The sequence below is a fragment of the Abrus precatorius genome, unplaced genomic scaffold, assembly GCF_003935025.1.
Source record: "Abrus precatorius isolate BTA unplaced genomic scaffold, Abrus_2018 Scaffold11, whole genome shotgun sequence".
Classification (NCBI taxonomy): Eukaryota; Viridiplantae; Streptophyta; class Magnoliopsida; order Fabales; family Fabaceae; genus Abrus; species Abrus precatorius.
Window position 1 is genome coordinate 10278554 of NW_020874303.1, and position 19782 is coordinate 10298335.

Consider the following 19782-nt stretch of genomic DNA (forward strand, 5'->3'; position numbering starts at 1 on the left):
GCAATAGTTTTTCATTTTGATATATTATTATTATTATTATTTATTGGTTTTCATACTATTGATAAAATTTATAATTCATACTTTTAATTTATCAAAAATACGTATTATTACAGTAACAATAAATAAAAACTAAATTATAATTTTTAACCGTCTACTCAATTAATAACTTCGAAAATTGGGGGCAATACGTAAATTAAGAATGCATTTAGATATTAACTTAAGTTAATGGTTATTCAATAAACTTTAATTACACAAAATATTATTGTCATCAATTTGACTGATATAAACTAAAAAAAAACACTTAATTTAACCAGCTTTAGAAAATAAACATATCCTTATCATAAATTGAAATAAATTAAAAAATTATTAAATGTCAATTAGTTTTTAAATTATATAAAATTATAATGTATTTTATTTTATAAAAAAATGTAATTTTAACAGTTAAATTAACAAAATATTATTATTGTCGTAACCGCAAGTCGCAATTAGATGACATAAAAGCTTTAAGAAAAGTATTTTTTTATGAATATATTTTTTAAAAAATTAAAGGAGTCGTTGTTAAAGTTTATTAAAATTTATTTATTAAAATATTAATTTACATCTTAGAAAAGAGAAATATTATTTTGATTTGATGGGTTTGCTTCCCTCTTATGTATTCCTAAATACAATAGGAACTCAAAGTCACCTAATTTTATCATAAAAATTATGAAGTTGATTGATTAAAATTAAATTTAGTAACAGAAAGTTTATGTTAAGATTAAAATTATTTTTATAAGATTATAACATTTACAATACAAGATAACGCGGTTATATACGTATCCTACAATAAATAATGTAGAAAGCAAAGGAAGATCGTACAACTATATTACAAATTGTTAAAATAATTTAATAAATTAAAAAATTTATTTGTAAATAAAAAGATTGAATTTATACTTAAATTTCAATATTCATGTTAAAGAGAATTTGAAATAGTGTAAATTGTACATAAATTACTTATAATTTATTGAACAATTAAAGATATGTCAATATTGTAAAAATTTGTATAATAAAATAAAGATATAAATTAAGTAATTAGATGTTTAGTTATTTAATTTATTAAAATTAGAAATATAACTTAAGAAAATTTAAAATATGAAATTAATTCTATTTAATGAAAAAATAAATATATTTGAATTACTTAATAAAGATATTTATTTAATAAAAAGATTAAAATATTATTTGATAAGTTAATATTGTATAAGACCCAAGGTAATTTTGGTACACAAAAGTATCAACGATTTAAAGCATATAAAGGTAGAGATGTTGCACAATAATACAACAAATCACTACATTCATATGATAAAAAAGTTTTAATTTTAGTAGATAAATGAATTTTTTTTATAATAGAAAATAGAGAAATATTTGAGAGGGTATATTTTAATTAATCATGAAAATAAAAATTTTAAGAAGTATACTTAAATTAGTGATATCTATATGATTAATCAGATAAGAATACAATTGAACCTTAATAATTAATATTACTAAATAATTTAAGAGTTTTGTTAACCTAAACCTTAAGGGTTGAGGATAAGCAATTGTTAATAATAGTAAAATTTTATTAGAAAGAGAATCATTTATTGTATTTTTATAACTTTAATTCAACAACTATGTACTTTTTGTATAAAATTTTTTTATTTATAGATGCTTAAACTCAGCCCTAAGGGCTAAAGTTAACAAAACCCATAATTTAAATAGAAGAATACTGTAGATGATAAATTTTACTTAAATAAAAACAATCATATAACCGATTAATTTTAGAATTTAATTTAATTTTTTTAATATATTCATTTTTTGATAATTTATAATAGGTAAAATTACTATACATTAGCATTATAAATTATTATGTAAATAAAATAACTTTGATTTAAATTAAATGATTGATTAGTAAATTTGTAATTAGAGAGAGAATACATCTTAATTAATTGTTAAGATAATTATTTAATTAATTAAAGATAAATTATGATAAATTAATATTAGATAAAGTCTGGATAACGTAAGTATACATAGATTTTATTAATTTATTATATATGATGATAGAGAAACTATACATTAGTATTATAAATTAAAATAATTATATTATTTATTTATTTATAAAAATTACTATTTATGAAATAATAGAAGATAAATCATAAATATAAAATTAAATCACATAAACATTCTATAAATATACACTAAATAAAATAAAAGATAATAATTTTAAAGGACAAATAACTAACATAATAACGAAGACATAAATAAAAAAATAATATAAAAAATTATGGAAAGAATTTATTGTTAATGTTATAATGAAATAAATTTTACAAATAAAAATACAACTCAAATAAACAAAAATTCTTATTATTTAGTGTAATTTAGACCACTTGTTACCAAAAAGAGAAAGAAAATAAAATTTTTAGATTAAAAATAATTAATTTTTTTATTAGAAAAAAGGCAAAAAGGTCTAAAATTTAAAAACTTTAAATTTGAGGGGGTGAGATTTTAAGGCAATGAAAAGTTATTATTATTTTTTTTAAAAGAGAGAGCTCATGGAAGGGATGGTGAGAAATTTGATGGAGGCTATGATTGGAGTGATGAGTTGAGGAGGAGAAACTTTGATTGTTAAGAGTAATAGATTGAGGGATAAAAGTTTTCATAGTTGAAGATATGGGTTGAGGGAAAGGAAGAAGAGTGGTAGAGAGGAAAGTGGTTATTCTCAGTTGGAGATGAGTTGATGGGATTAACTTCCATAAATGAGAATGTTGAGTTGAAAAAAGACTTTAATGATATATTAAAAAGGTTGAGGATGATTAAAAGAGAGCTACAAGAGCTTTATTGTATGAAACTTACATTCATGGTATGATATAAATGTACTTGAATATACATAAAAAAATTTATAAATTACATGAGAGACTTACTTAGAGTACTTGTATATCTTTTCTTACTTTCCTTTGCTTCCTTATCTTTTCCATCTCTATTTTCTCTTTATGTTCAAAATGTCCCCTCTCAACAAAATTTTTTTTGCCTCCCTTTGATGTCTTCCCCTCCATGGTTCTTTTTTTTTTTTCTTGGTATGATTTTTACTCTTAAGATTTTCACAAAAGACCAAAAATTCTAAAATTTTCCTTCTTTATGTATAAAGTAAGTATTTATTTACAAGTCTAATTATTTGCAATGTTTCTTTTTTTAATTTTGAAGTCAAATCTAAATTTTCCTATTTTGTTAAAACAAACTTTAATTTTCTTAAAAAAAAATTGTTCTTATTCCTTTTTTATAAAAATAAATTCAGAATTTTAAAAAATAAACATTATAATATTCACAATTATTTTACTAAGTTTAACACCAAATATCATTTAATTATTTTTTTCGATTTATTTATCTATCTATGAAACTTATATGTAATCTAACACGGTAAACCTCCATTTTAATCCTTAAAATATTTAATGTGATTGGAGTTAGTCTTAAAATTGTAAATTTAAAAATCTAGTCCTTAAAAATAATAAATATCGACTACTTTAGTCCCTAATGTTAGGAGATATTAAAAATAAACAACAGATTGTTAATTTGTCATGTTAAGTGACATGTAGACATTCATGTGGACATCAAACAAGTAGTTGTTTTCTTCTTCTCAGAATTCCAAATTGAATCCTAAGAAGAAGAGAAACAAGCCAGAATGATGTCATTTTTGGATCAACCTTTATATTCTGCTTCTATAGTGTTAAAGCAACTTTTGCAGTAGTGAAGTTCAACACTATACGTCGTGTCTTTGTTTATGATGATTTTCCTTCATCCAAAACATCCCATTTGGACATTCCCTTATCTTTATCTTCTCTGGGTCTACTCATGTGAGCACGAATGTCGTCGGAGAAATGACATCACTGTGGGTGTATTTAATGATAGGGTTTTTAGAAGTATGAGGCCAAACAATGTTACCAGCAAAAAGGAGAAAGTATTGGAAGGTATGGGAGAGTGAGATTTTGAGATTCATAACTACTTTGTGAAAGAAAGAAATAGGTGTGATTGTGAATGGAAGGAGAAGAAGAAGATGTCATCAATGGGGTGAAATCTGACCCAAAAAAAGTCAAAGAAAATTTGAGGGAGAGATGTTATTTGGGTTGGTAATATTGGAGCAATGGTGCAATGCTTGCTCGTGGATTTTGATGTTGTAATTTAATTTAAATGGAAAAATCAGAGTTAGAATAATAAAAAGGAAGAAGGAAGAAGATGAATCGTTACATGATGCACATATACAACGTCATTTGAAGTCTATATATAGTTGTGTATAGTGTCATTTAACATGGCAAATTAATACTGTTATTTATTTTTTAAAGTTTTTTAATGTTAAGAATTAAATTAACTGACAATTGTTAATTTTAAAGATTAACATTTCAAAATATAAATTTAGAAGATTTATTTGACTGACTATGCATATTTTAGGAACTAAAATAAATGTTTACTCAATCTAATATGTTTCATATTACATGCATTTATTAGACAACAACTATCTAATTTGAGTGTTACTTATGATATATGTATATCTCCTATAAGAGTTATATAATAATATAACTTTCTTATTTATTATATAGGAATTTGTCAACATAGATAAAATATAATTTTTTTAAATTATGTTTATTTAAATATTTATACTACAAATAATAAAAAAAATATAAAGCATGTGAAAAATTGAAACGTTTAAATTATAAAAAAACAATTTCACCAATATAATACTATTTTTTTAATTATGAATTTTAAATATTCTAACATAACTGACATCAACAAGAAAAAATATAAAATATAAACGATATATCACTGTTTGGCAAGTAAAGTTGATAAATAAATTATCTCATTTAGAATGAAAATACAAATCAATAGTTTAAATGTGTTGGAGGAGGCTTTTACTATAGAGGAAGTGTCGAGTATGATAAAAGAGTGTCACAGGATATGAGTTGAGTCTTAACGGATTCAATTTTATGTTTACAAAATTGTTTTGGAACTTTATGAAGGGTGAGGTAATGCAAATGCTTACGAAATTTCATATGAATGCCACAATACCTAATGGATTGCTCTCCTATTTTATTGTACTCATTTCAAAGATGAAGAATCCTTAATAGAGCTATATCTTTATTCAAAGATGAAGAATCCTTGCAAATAGAATGCGAGGTGTGTTAGTGGACATAATAAATAAACAACAATAGACATTCATACTAGGGAGAAACGTGTTAGATATTGTGTTTATTGCCAACGAGGTGATGAATTATGCTAAAAAGATTAAAAAAATGTTTTGTGTTGAAAGTATATTTTGAAAAAACATACGATTCAGTAAATTGGAAATGTATGATATATATGTTACAAAAGTTTGGGGAGAAGTGGATAAAGTGTATGGAGACTTGTATATGTGGTAGTCACTTATCTCCTTGTTAATGGGAGTTCCACAAAGAAATGGTGATTGGTAGAGGCCTTAAATAAGACAATTCATTATCTCTTTTCTTATTTCTATTGGTGGCAGAAGGTTTGGGAGGATTGATGAGTAATGTCATCTTAAAGGGACCTTTTTTTTGGGAGTCAAAGTTAGTAATGGACCTAAAATTTTGTTGTTACAATTTGCTAATGATATTTTGATTATAGGCGAAGCTACCGAACAAAATTTATGGCGTAAAGTAACGCTACTTAATGTTGTTCTAAATAGCTTTCTACTACGTTATTTATCTTTTTAGAAAATGCAATCGAATGTCATTGAGGAAGTAGTGATGATTCAAACGTTGATTTTTTTAAAGTAGCGTGAACGTATTGTTTCTCGTAAGATACATGTATAGGGCGTTATCTTGTATTCTAAACATTATAATCTTATAAAAATAATTTTAATCTCAAAATAAACTTTTTTTTACTTAATTTAATTTTAATCAATCAACTTAAAAATTTTTAAAGTAAAATTACGTGACTGAGTTTTCATTGCATAGGAATACGTAGGGACAAGAACTCAACTCGTATAGTCAAAACTATTTTCAAAATAATTTTCCTTTCCTAAATATACTAATTACTATTTTAATAAATAATTTTTTCTTTAAAAATAAAAATAACAACACTTTTGTTTAGGAATTAAATAACTATATTTTAAAATTAAAATAAATTTGTATAATTAATTTAAGGTAATTTTTATTTAAACTAACGTTGTAAAGTGTTAATACATTTCATCAACTTTCAAATTCATTTTTTATTTTAAAGATATTTTTTAAAATTTTGGTGGTGACTTCTTTAATTTTTTTTAAAAAATATTTGTATTCATAAAAAATATTTTTTAAAATACTTTTTTGTCATACCCTTGTGATTATCCAGTTACAATAGCATATATAACATAAAATCCCATTTACTGAGTCTTGATATAACTCTTCGTTAACAGAAAAGACTATTTTAAAAAAATTATAGGACTAAATCTAACAAAAAAAAATTATATAGAATGATTAAAAAAACAGTATATTTATAAAGACTATTTACTTTAGTCTTTAATTATTTACTCTTTTCTTTAGTTGAATTTAAATTTAGTTAAATTATTCTATTTATCATGTTTTATAATTAGAATATGAAGGATTTTTATTTTTTATTTTAAATATGAGCTACATAGTATATTTTTTTAATGTCCATTATTTTTTTTTTAATGTCTCACAAACTCTCTACTTTCTATTCTTTTTATTTACTTTATTTTCTTCTTCTTCTCTTTCTGTATCATTATTCTCTTTCTAAATGTCTTTGTATCATCGTTCTGTTCTCTTTATTTTTAAAATTTTAATATTAAAACCTTGAAGTTGCAAAAAGAAAATATCCTCAAATAATAATCTTGTTATTTTGAAAACTTAGAACTTAATGTAAGACTTAATACTCTTAAACTAAAGATAGTTCTTAAATTGCCGTTGATAAATAAAATTGATAGAAACTTAAAATTAAAACCAACAAGGATAAATATCAATAATAAAGTTAAATTCAATAATATTTAATGAGTGTAAAATTATCATGTTATAATATCTTTTAAAGATTAACAAAATAATTAAATTAATTACTTTTATCATTTTATATGATTTAATTAAATGTCTTATAAAATTGATCAAAGGGAGTAATAAGCAACCATATGTTAACCCTAAGAAGAAGAAAAGAAAAAAGTATTCTTATTGAAAAGGAGCGTAGTTTCCTTTCCCGTGAAGGCTGCTTCAATTCCACCCACACTATTGTGCCTGCATCTTCTTCTGTCTTTTTACCTACACACCATTCACGTTGTGCTTTCGTATATGTTAAGACTTACGCAGAGGTTCTTGGTTTTGCCTTCAACATCAACGTTGTACGAACATCAAATTCCATCATCGACGTTGTCTTTAACTTTCACAAATATTATTCACGTTAGTTCGTACAGTTAACTACTATGAGTATTTATTTAAACGTTAACATTTTTTTTTGTCTCTAATATAATAAAAAATAATTTAAATTAATCTATGTATAATTTAATAGATTATAACTGAAAATAATAAAATATGTCTGAACTGCGGAACTAATTATACTAGACTATTTTATTATAATTTTATTAAATTATTATTATTTCAAATTATATCTTCTAAAATGTACACGTACTAAATCAAATCCACTGCAAACTCTTTGATTTCCTCTCCAAAACAAAGGTTTAGGAGGATTTAACAATGCCAATTAAATTGCCATAACTCTACAAATCGACCCCTGAAAAGAACTTTTGAGTTACACGAAAGAGAAGAAAATCACAGGAGCCACAAGGACCACAAACCCAACCTAAGAAAATTGACATATATAATTACACATAATCGTTGACTGAAAACCCTGGTCTTAAAGCAGAGCACTGAAGAAACAGAACATTTCATGATTACCTAGAAAAGGTTTCATCATAACTAGGATATAAGAAGTGGTTCAACTAAATGCGGGAAAGGAATGAGGTAACGAGGAAATAGTTAACAGCACCTGAAGCTCCACTATATTTTGCTGAGGTTCTAGATACTTCCAAATCAACATTCTCTGTATCATCAGAAAAGCGATACGAAGATGAAGACGAAGACGAAGGTGGAAAATGCCCAAAACAGTTGAGAAAAGCTGAGAGCAAAAACATGGTTCCAACTTGGAATTGTGTCCCAATTCGGAATTTAGGATAACCATCCCATCTTATGTTATATATTCATAAACAATTGATGAGTTTGACTTCCTAAGAGATGAGTCTCGTGCATGCTTTGACCGGTCCACATAAAGAATGGGATAAACATCAATTTGCCAAGTCAGCCATGGTAAGGACTAAGGATAAAAGCTGTTAACAGTGCATTGAATGTTACCACAATACTAGCAACTTGATTTTGACCTTCTTAACAAAAGTTTATGAATTTTATAAGTTGTTTTAAATTTATGTTAATCAATTTTATTACATAAATTATCGTTTTAAAAAATAATAAATAATCATTTATATTTTCATTAAAGAGAGTGTTTATTCCCGGATCCATATATTTATTATTTTTCTAATTTAAAAAGTGTATGTAAAATAGTATTTATATTAGCACTTAAAAAATATGATAATAAACATTTAGGAGCCACAATAAATATTTCCTTTCATTAGAATATAAATAACAGTTTTTTTTTAAGTCAAGTAAAAACAAATGTAACTTTTAAAAAATGGTTACCTGGTTTTTATTTTTTTTTATCAGCACCTGGTTTTTGGTTAGACAAACCTATCAGTTGTGAAGGGCCCCTTCGATTGGTGCAAGCTATTAACTTGGGCCCATCCGTAAGTTGAAACCAGTCATCATCGAGCCCAGTGTGTGGGCTGTGGCTGTGGAAGTTGGGCACATAACCCGTGAGTCAAGTTGACCAAATATATTAATAATTGATTGACCAAAAACAAAACTAAGAATTAACTATAACAATTAAGGGAAAAATTATTTTAAAATTATATGGGTTGAATTTTTATTTTATATCTAAAAATTTTATATATATTGCAAAAGTGACTATATCTATTTAATAGATTGTACAATTTTTAATAAAAGTCATATTTATAAAAAATAACAAAAACAAAGAGAGCTGAATATATTTATTTCATAATTATTTATATTTAAAAATAAATTAAAAATGATAAGGATAATTGATTAAAAATATTTTTAAAAATATTAAAATTTACACATAAATTTACTGAAAGTTTTGATTAATAAGATTTATAAAATATAATGATAAATAACAATACTAGTTAAATATATTTATTTCATGACTATTGATATATTTAAGAAACAATGACATACAAATTTTAAAATTTATAAAAAAAAAATTAGAATCTATTTATATATATATTTATGTAAATTTGATTGCATCTATTTTTCCTAAATTTGTTTTTTCGTTTGAGACTACAGATATCCTCCAACCCTTTAACAAGTGATTTATGTGCTTACTGGTATTTATTTCATAAATATTAACATTTTTAAAGAATAATTAAAAAATAATGAAAATTAATTAAACGTATTTTATAAAAAAATTAAATGTATAAACAAAATTATAATTAATATAATAAATTAAATATTTTTTATATTAAATTTGTAACTATTTATGTGCACAAAAATTATCTAAAAAATAATAATAATTTATTAAAGTTAATTTATAAAAATTATCAAAATTTATTTAAAAATTGAAAAATAATGAGAACTAATATGATAAAATGAATAAATACACATGAAAAGATAAAATTTATAATATATTTAATTATATATTACGCATAAATTGACAGATAAAATAATATTTTTTATTTTCAATTCGTCAAAGCTTTTTTAAGTGTGTGCAAGAGAAATTAATTGCATCTATTTAATATACTAAACCTATGTCATAATTAAGATTTATAAAAGGTAGCACATAAAATTGATGAGAGTTGAATGTATTTATTTTATAACCGTTGATGTGTGTGTGAGAGAGAAATTAATTACATCTATTTAATACACTAAATGTAAGTTATAATTAAGATTTATAAAAGGTAACAACACAAAAATAGGGAGTTAAATATATTTATTTTATAACTGTTGATACTTTTTAAAATTACGTTTAAGATTAAAATTATTTTATTATTTTATATTCTTTATTTATTAATTTTCCTATTTATTAAATAAACATTTTTTACATGTTTTAAGATATTACGGTACTGTTTATTTAGTTTTTTATTAAATGAAAGAAAATTAATTAATTAAAAAAATATTATGAGAAAATGTATCATTAATCCAATTAATTATGCTTAATTGAGAGGTATGATGAATGTTAGAATTATTTTTGTTAATTTGTATCTAAAGACAAAATTAATAAATCATAATTTTTTATTAAATTATAATATTTAATATAATAAATACGTTAAATTTTGTAATATCATATAACTTATAATAATCATCAATTATTATACATAAATTTTTATTATGTATTTTTCAATATATATTAAAATTTAATTTTAAATTTTTAATGTTTCTAAAAACCCACAATGAAAAACTTTATTATAAATATAAAGTAAGGGGTGTGGTGCGTGAAGCGTAATACATCCTCCCCAGAAAACGTATCCGAATTTCTTTTATTAAAGAATCTGCCATTATTGTTGTGTGATATTTTCGTTGCAGAGTGAAAAAAAAATGCCATTGAAGGTTTTAGACGCCACAGTGTCGACTTTTGATGGCGTATTTGAGAAGTTCCGTTCAGAGGTTTCACAGAACAAAGCCAATCTCATTCTCTTCTTGGCTGACAAAGACCCTGCCACCTCTCTCAGCTGGTGCCCTGGTATTATTTCTCCTTCTCTTTTTCTATGATCTTGTTCTGTTTCCTGTTTTTGGTCTTACCCAGATGGAATCTTTCAAGGAATTCTCAGTTTTTTTTTTTTTTTTGGAAAACATAATTGGGAAAAAGGATATTATTCGTAATGCATTTAGCAGAAAATTTTATTTAGCATTTGGCAATATCAGTGAAAGTTTTATGATGACAGCACCAAAATGACAATGTAAATCAGAAAAAAAAAATGTTTCTTTTACCTTGTGGGGAAGAAGAGATTCTCCCAGATTGGTATTCTATGTTTCTGCTTTTGGTTTTGGATGCTATGGTTGTCAATATAAATAACCAATGAAAATATTATATATTAAACAAAAGAAAAAGTGAGAATGATATTGATTACATTTTTTGCGTCATATAGTTAGAATTTAGTGAAAGTTAAGAGAAGCATGATTTTGATAAACGAAACATTTCTGATGGTTGTCCCCTGTGTTTTAAATATTTTGCTTTTACTTCTTAGATTGTGTGAGAGCTGAACCAGTGATCTACAAGAAGTTGGAGGCTTCACCTGATGACATTGCACTTTTGAGAGCTTATGTTGGTGATAGAGCAACATGGAGGAACCCTCAGCATCCATGGAGGGTGGAACCTAAGTTCAAGCTCACTGGGGTGCCGACATTGATCCGATTGGAGAATGAGACAATCTTAGGTCGTCTGGAGGATCATGAAGCTCACCTTGAAAACAAAATTGAAGCTCTTGTTGCTGACAAGTGATTGCCAGTGCACTGTTTCTTGGATAGCTGGGATCACATATAGTATAAACAGTGTATGGTGTACTCTTGCTAGCAGCAATGGATCCCCCTCATAGTGGAGTTATAGCTTTTCTGGTAAAGCATGTAATAAATATTGAGTACCAATTGTTACAACAGAAATGGTTGGTTTCTACATTGTGTTTTATGGTTTTCTTTTTTATGGTTTTTGGGCATCATGAATTTCTTGGCTAATCCTAGATAACGATCGGCTTGGTGTGTAAAATAATTCCTACACGTTCTATATTTCTACTTGGAATTTGTTTTTTATTGGTTTGGAAAATACTATATAGTCATCAATTAAAACTACACCTTGTGGCATGTGGTGTTTTTGCAGACCAAAATAAATTTCCTAACTGAATTTTGAGTGGGAATTTATACCTTCATACTGCCTAGTAGTGAGCCAGAGCCATATTTACAGAAGGCTTTTAAAATCAAGCAAGTTGCTGCATTTAACCAGTCACTCCTCTCACCATGATAGAATTGTGACTTCTCTTAAGCAGTGGCTGGCTTCACCATTATGGTGAGGTGAGGGCATCGTTATATTTAGATACAATTAGGTGTGCAATATCCTGAGCCCTTGATTTTGGTATTGATTTTGGGCAAAATGAAAAAATAAATAAATCTACCATTATAAACGTGCTTTTATATTTTGACTCTTGGTCGTGCTTGTTAGCTTGTCCATCTGCAAGACATTTTCGTTGGAATAGGGAATTCTCTCCTTTGTCGGGTTGAATTATGACATTAGCAATCCTTGAATATTGTTGAACATATAGGAAGTTGGGTCGATGGTTGTCTTACTAATGTTAATTGTAATTTTGTTAATTGAACAGTAAAAATTGATATGATGTGCCTATATTCATTATCCTGATCTTATCTTATATCTTGTGTATGCATAAATCTCAAAAATACAACTAAATATTAAAGGGATAATGATTTGACATCTATTTGTTAAAAAAAAACGTTTCCCAAATCCTAAATTAGAACACTTTCTTTTGATGAATGGGCTGAGAGATCGCCTTTTACATGTCAAATAAATCCTCATTTTTGGAAAACGCCTGAACGCATAATTTTTTTATGCTGCATTTGCTAATCAGTTGACAAAAAAGTTAGACCAAACTACAAGCTGGAAAAATAAATTTAATCCTAAATCATGTTCCTTTTTAGCCAACTATAAATAGATTGAATAAAAAAAATGAAGTCAATCATTATAGTTAAATATAAATTAAACAGGATGCAGATATGTGCAAAATAAGAGTGACAAAAATCATCTCTTCAAGCTGGTCGTAATGTGCCCGTCTCTACCCACCCAATTGCATTTCCGTTCTTAGCAAGAATCCAACTGCAATAAGTAAGATTTTTTAATGAGAACTAGTTTGTAACATGTGAATCAGTAAAACAGACATTAGAAATGGATGATTGAAGCATATTTTTGGGTTACTAAGGGTATCCTTTAGCAAAGTAACTTTAAGGTTAAAAAGCATTCTCCACAGAGAACTTTTCTTTATTTCCTTTCATTTTCCTTCTATGCCCGGATTTATCCAGAGAACGAGTATAATAATGGAGTATCAAAATTGAAAAGCGAAAGCATGATTTAGGCATCAGCATATATGGTACAAAAATGTCAGGAATATTGAACAAAGTGACTTTAAACTTCAGCGAAGATTTGAACAAACAACTAAAATACATACATATAAAATAAAAGTTTATTTTATGAATGATGGAAACAAATTTCATAAGAGAGTAAATACTAAATAGAATAAAATATGTCTACATTGTTGTAAAAACATTTACCATAAAAGAAACTAGCAAACTTACATCTCATCAGACAAGTTGAAGGAATGGGTTTGATTGAGTACAGGAAGAGCAGGTTTATAAAAAACATTTTCTTGCAATTTTAAAATTAAAAATAATAAAATACAATACTAACTTGTATTAAAATTAAAGAGTAAACTATGCCTTACTCTTAAACTTTTTTATTTAAAAATTTTGGTATACCAACTATAGAAGTCTACAGTCCCATTCATCTAGTTACAAAAGTGTACCTAACGTTTACGAACACTGGTATCAACACTACTTTCTACTATAAGCCTCAAAAGTTACAGAAGTTTTAAAATAGAGAACTCTTACCTATATACACAAGGGCCCGCAAAAGATTAATAACAACTTAAAATATCAACTTTGAGCATTTAAAAGTGTAGAAGTCAACTTCAAGTTGATATCACCATAAGGTTCTTCTTGTTGTACATCAACAAGTCCATGAGTCTTTAAAACCTGTAATTCAACATCAAACTTCCAAATCAGTCACAAAAGGGGAAAAAATTACATGACACAAAAAGTTGGGAAGGGGTGGGGGTGGCCATAAGTGTTCAAAAGGATGCTTGCTTTTGAAGAAAGCATTATTCGTAGGACATGAATCCAAGTATGATATAGAAATAAATCTCTCTTAATTATGATCGAATTGACCACACATTTTTTCCAATCATATTAAAAGCATGCATCCACAAAAAATACATATTCTGATTATTTGGACATAATGGAGGTTCATTTCCAATGGATGGAAGTGTTTCAGAAGTCAGAACCCACCAATATTTCAAAGAACATTCGAGCAGAGACCTTTCTAGTTTTCCCTTCCAAGATCTTGTTCAAGCTGAGATCTCCAACAGGGTCTTCCAAAATTGGGGTGATTGGAGAAAGCCTTTTCAAACATTGAGCTACTTGCCTGGAATTAAATAGGTGAAGAATATTGGCACGTTCAGATGCTAGAGAACTACTAGTCCAATATGAAGAAGCAAATGAACATAAATAACTTACACATTTTATCAGTTAGCACATTTTAACTTTTGGGAAAAAATACCACGTCAAGAAAATTATTTTGGTTGCTAGGATTTCTTTAAGAATTTCCTCACCGTATCATTCCTCTAGTTATTATATACATTTTCCAGAAAATAATTAGCAGACAATATTTTTATATTTGATCTTGTTCATTATACAATGTTTAATTTTTCCCTATGATGCACATGTCTTATGATGTATTAGATCAGATGATTTTCATACTTGGCCTTGTTTATTATATATCATTTAATTTTTTTCACTCTAATGCACGTCTTATGATGTATCAGATCAGATGAATAGTCTTGCAGCGTCAAGGAAGAGGGAAGAAAGTCAGGTCACACAGTTCCTAATCCTATTCCTATGGTGTAGAGTACCTGAAATATCGGCAATGGGCAAGTCCCTAGGTATGTGTAAAATAAACTATTAAAAACACCCAGAAATATGTTGTTAGGAAAAAAAAACTGCATGATGGCAGTAAATTTGTAATTTAAAATACAATATAAACCTTCCATAATGGCATACTTCAGAAAAACAATTCACAATAATGATATTTACAGATAAGTCTGATTCTATTAACTTCAATTGTTGGTCGGAAACAATTAAGACCCATTATAGTTCTTATTGACATCAAAAGATGAATGGATAACTGCAGTGTGTTTATAGCATTCTATTTAGCAATCCCAACTGCTTCAGCATAATTTAGTTTACATAATATGAACAAATTGAATAAAACATGCATGTTCTATAATAGCAAAGAGAAATGAATATGTACCCAGTCCTTCCAGACAATATGTCAATACTTCCACTTGTACCACATGGTGAACCTATACAAAATACTCACGTTACCAACTATAAATCTGATGTCAATAATAGAGATGGCCATCAAATATAATATTATCATCATACAATATAAACAATGCAACAATAAATACTTAAAATAAGGATTTCACAGAAAAATCAAATTGAAGATAACAAGTAAATAGAACCTACTGGCTGGCGTTGTGCTGTCCACTTCCAGAAACCAAAGCTCCTACAAAAACAAGTTTCACAAGCTATTAGATGCAATGCTTCAATTGAACCATCTTAAGTGCATGGGTACAAAGCAAAATCTACAGGGTTGCATGCTACTAGTTTGAAAAATATGATCAGTAGAGAACTTGTCCTGCAAGCATTTTAATTAAAATGTGCATTAGGTCCTAAAAAATTGATGAATGTAGCACTTTACTATCAGAAAGACTCAACATCATGTCAAACATACATCAATATCTATCTGAAGGGAGTTCAAAGTTGCAAATTTAAATGTATCGTCCTCGCATATTCCTCCGATTAAGAAAATAATCAGAATTAATGTGTTGCACTAAAAGGAAATGGGATATGATGATCAAGAGAGACAATATTAAAGCATTCATAATGAAACCTAATCTTACATTTGTTTCAGGAGAATTGATTACAAGATGGCTATCTGAATCGAGAGTGTGCATTGTCTCCAATTCATGAGCATCAGGTGATGCTGCTAAATCTGGCGTCTGCATTGTCTCAGCTTCAATATTTGTTCTCAAAGAAGCAACTGATATGGACCCTAATTTATGAGGTGAAGCCATAGTAAAGTCATTTCTTCTATCAGGGCTCCTATAATCACCTTCAACCACATCAGGTACTGGGACAGCAGGAGGGGAAGAGACAGCAACATTACGAAGGCGTTCAATTTCCATATCAGAGGTAGTAACAGGAGGTGTAGCAACTATTGGCTCTTCGGGGGATTGGTTAGTTGGAGAAAGAGGTTTAGTAATCCTAGCATCCACATGATCTTCCTCGGAGATGGCCAAATTTGGTCTTGAATGTACATATTCACTATTGGATATGTCTAAAAGATCCTTACAAAGACCTGAAGACAGCCATAAGTTTTAAGATGACAAGTTGATAAAAATTATGAAGTACCACATTCTGCAAAATAAAAGATAAAGACCAGCCTACCAGTTAACAAGGGCTGATCAAAAATGTGTTCCTTCCTTCGACTGTTGTTCAATTTCCAAGTACCCAAATTAGAGGAAGGAACTTCCCTTCTTTTCCGCAGTATATCACGAGGATTATTAAGTGCTCCCCTCATGACTCTACAAAAACACATCTACATATGAGTAACAAGCATAGAAAGAACAACAGGAACTTATAACTATACAGGTATAAACTATAAGTTGCATGGGGAGGGAAGTAATTCAATAAAAACAAATCTTAAAGAAATACCTATTTGATAACACTATTGGTTCATCGAAGAATTGTTTTCTCTTCCTTCCCCTCCGTTGTGGTTGCTGTACTGGTGGACTTTCACGAAGCATAAAATTGGGAGAAATATTCTCTGACACAGTGCAAAGAAGACAAAAGTAAAGTTTGTATTTCTACACTCTAAATGTAACACAAGAGACACAAACAGGTATGAACTGACCTCCACCAACTTGTGCACCTGAGATGCCACCTTGAGAAGTAACTGGAGTTGGTGGTCCAAAATGTTGCTGAGATGGTGCAGACACCACTTGAGGATCCAAATCACCAATCATTTCAGGAACAGGATCCTTTCCGGTCGTAGTTTGTTCGTGATTTCTATTTGGGATAACATCATTATCCTCAAGATTAGGAAATACTGGGGGGGTTTCTGGAATATGATCATTGTTGGGATCACGAAGAAATTCAATTGGGTTGGCTTGGGTAACTTGTGCAGGACTGTTGTCGCCAGGACCCAAGCCACTTATGTCACCAGCAGTATGCTGGATGGTGGGCGATTCTCTCTGGGTACTTGGAACATGATCTTCAACACCAACAACAAAATTCATCGATGCAGATTGGGGGATAGTGCTGAGGGTACAAAACATCATATTATTCCATTGGAAAATAGGCCAAAACAAAACAAAAAAACCTTAAAAAAATACCAAAATGCATCACAAACTTACTCCTCCTCCATTGGTCCAGCCCCAGAATCTGGCAATACTTCTGTGTGTGAGGAATCCATCATTATATCCTAAGTACATAAAAGAAAGTTAAACAAACAAATTTGCACCTCCAAAACCGCATCATTCCAAAGAAGAAGGGGAATTAGAGGCAGGCAACATTAAGGTAGTATGACTGCACCTCATCAAGAGATATAGCCAAATATTGATCCATTATAACAGGTTGATCTGCACATTGAGAAGTGTTAAAAGATCCTTGATTTCCATGTGCTCACAAAACTTTCAAAAGTCAAGTAATGAGTAAATAAATAATTTAGTCCCTAAAAGATATAGTATTGATCTTAGCAAACAACGGAAAGTGGGCTTCAAGTCCCTGAATGAGCATTTCTCTGGTCAAAGTAGTCCTAATATCACTAACTTTCATGACTCGAAATAATAATTTTTGCTTATAAAGTGATTTTATCTTTTAAGAACTAATGTGACCAACAATAAATTTGACCAGAATCTTTTATGTTTGGGAGGGAGTTTTTAGAGGGAAGGGATGATAAATGCATGATTAATACATTAAATTTATAGTAATACATCAATTTATATATTTTATGTTAAAAAAAGTATTAATTTTAAATATATTTATTTAAAATACAAAATTTGCCCTCCCCTCCAAAGCTCCTCTTCCGAGAGACCAAACTAGTGTTTCACTTTAAACTAATTTGACCAATACTGTATCTTTCATGAACTAATCTAATTATTGATTACAACTAACACAACTCATCTACTCATATTAACCTGTAAGAGTGATATCTTCGAAACTCCTCATGTGAACGTCCTCAAATCTGAGACACATACCCAATTGTTGCCGCGTTTAGTACAAATTAAAATACAAGAATACAACATAAAAAAAAAAACTGTTAATGATAAGGTTACCTGTCTTTATCTATTTCTTCGCCCAGGTTAACGGCGTCAAGGTTGAACGTTTCTGGCAGAGTGATAGCTTGAAACGACGCTTGCCTCGCATCCTCTGGTGCAGCAAATTTAATTGAATCTAACGCTTTAATTAGAGCCATCACAACGGCATTGCTGTCGTCCAAAAGGTAATCAACTTTCATCTTGTATATGCGAACGACACCAAGCAGAAGGTGCCCAGACATACGCAGCGCAATGGGAACCCCAGGATCCATGATGTGTTCTAAACGACAAGTTCAGCAGAGAACAAAGAAAAATAATTAGTATGATAAAGGGTGGGTTTTCAAGAAGTTTGAGAAAAACGACAACTTTTACTCACGAACGGTGGAGGGGATGTGGGTGGCGGTGCAGTGGGATTTCTTGAGCCTGTTTTGGAGGTGAGCGGCGATCCACACTGTGGAGAGCGGTCCTTTTCGCGCCAAAAATGTTTGAGAATAAAACATTATCTTCTTCTTTGTTGTTGTTGTTTGATGAGACTAGGAATCGAGAAAAAGAAGGTTCGGGTTGGGTTGGGTTGTGTTGTGTTTGGATGGTTTGTTAGGGTTATGGCTTTGGGTGGAATGAGATTGAAATGATGAATTTGGAAGATGGATTAATGGGAGATGTTTGGCGCCAAAACCATAAATTGAAGGAATGAAGTGGCGCTTCTTATTGTGAAAGCAGAGTAGTTCTTCCGATTCGGACATTTCGGGTGAGCGTGGATAGGTTTTAAAACCTCTCAAAATCTATTTATAAAATCACCTTATGATGGGACAAAATCCAATCTATTCTTCTTTTAAATATCTAATTTTTAAATTACATTTAAATCTTATTTTGATTTTCAATAATTTGAATTTTATTTTAAATCAAATTTAAAATTATATTTGGCTCATAATCAATTTTAAATCCAGATTTTAACTTTCAAATTTATTTTAAATTTATCTTTTTTATCAAAATTAATTTGAATTTCATATTTTAATTTCTAAACAAAATTTAAATTTTAACTTTAAATTATATGAAAAATTAAATATTAAAAAATTAATTACATTATAACCTTAACATAACATTGAATAATGTATTACCTACACTGTAAACTCATGTGCTTAGTTATATATTATATATAATTTTATAAATAAAATAATATTTTATTTTTAATTATTAATTTGTGTATTTTATGTTAGTTGTTGTCATTTTAAATATATATACTTTTCTAATTTTTTAAATGTATGTGTGAATGTAAAATTGATTGTATCCATTTTATATGTTCTGTATTTACAATGAAAGTTATTATTACTAAAATTCATAAAAAAAATAATACGAAAATAAAGAAGTAGAGTTGACTATATTTATTATGTTTTCTAAAAATAATTTAAAAATAATGAAATGTCATTAGATATAATTTATAAAATAATGATAATTAATCAAAATTAATTGATAAAATTTATAAAAATTGTTAGTAATTATTATAA

The 19782-nt window shown here is 28.0% G+C and overlaps 2 protein-coding genes across 2 annotated transcripts; one reads left to right on the top strand and one right to left on the bottom strand.

The window, feature by feature from the left end:
- The first annotated feature begins 10555 nt into the window (after window positions 1-10555).
- On the top strand, window positions 10556-11899 carry LOC113855011 (thioredoxin-like protein Clot). The gene is made up of 2 exons (XM_027486426.1): window positions 10556-10803; window positions 11309-11899. Exons 1-2 carry the CDS (start codon window positions 10659-10661, stop codon window positions 11560-11562), a joined length of 399 nt encoding a protein of 132 aa, XP_027342227.1. The 5' UTR covers window positions 10556-10658; the 3' UTR covers window positions 11563-11899.
- LOC113855010 (sister chromatid cohesion 1 protein 3) lies at window positions 11799-19010 on the bottom strand. The gene is made up of 14 exons (XM_027486425.1): window positions 18654-19010; window positions 18296-18557; window positions 18158-18204; window positions 17553-17599; window positions 17375-17442; window positions 16873-17279; window positions 16674-16785; window positions 16407-16543; window positions 15860-16317; window positions 15423-15462; window positions 15205-15256; window positions 14184-14319; window positions 13728-13871; window positions 11799-12939 (listed from the first exon to the last, which is right to left on the bottom strand). Exons 1-13 carry the CDS (start codon window positions 18775-18777, stop codon window positions 13773-13775), a joined length of 1989 nt encoding a protein of 662 aa, XP_027342226.1. The 5' UTR covers window positions 18778-19010; the 3' UTR covers window positions 11799-12939; window positions 13728-13772.
- Window positions 19011-19782: the final 772 nt, after the last annotated feature.

What these genes read in the sequence shown, in the direction of transcription:
- LOC113855011 (XM_027486426.1), top strand. Translation starts at nt 10,659, where the DNA reads ATGCCATTGAAGGTTTTAGACGCCACAGTGTCGACTTTTGATGGCGTA. An exon ending in CTCTCTCAGCTGGTGCCCTG is followed by an intron (nt 10,804 to 11,308) that starts GTATTATTTCTC and finishes TTTACTTCTTAG; the next exon opens with ATTGTGTGAGAGCTGAACCA.
- LOC113855010 (XM_027486425.1), bottom strand. Translation starts at nt 18,777, where the DNA reads ATGTTTTATTCTCAAACATTTTTGGCGCGAAAAGGACCGCTCTCCACA. An exon ending in ATATTGTCTGGAAGGACTGG is followed by an intron (nt 14,320 to 15,204) that starts GTACATATTCAT and finishes ATTTAATTCCAG; the next exon opens with GCAAGTAGCTCAATGTTTGA. An exon ending in GAATGTTCTTTGAAATATTG is followed by an intron (nt 13,872 to 14,183) that starts GTGGGTTCTGAC and finishes GTTGAATTACAG; the next exon opens with GTTTTAAAGACTCATGGACT.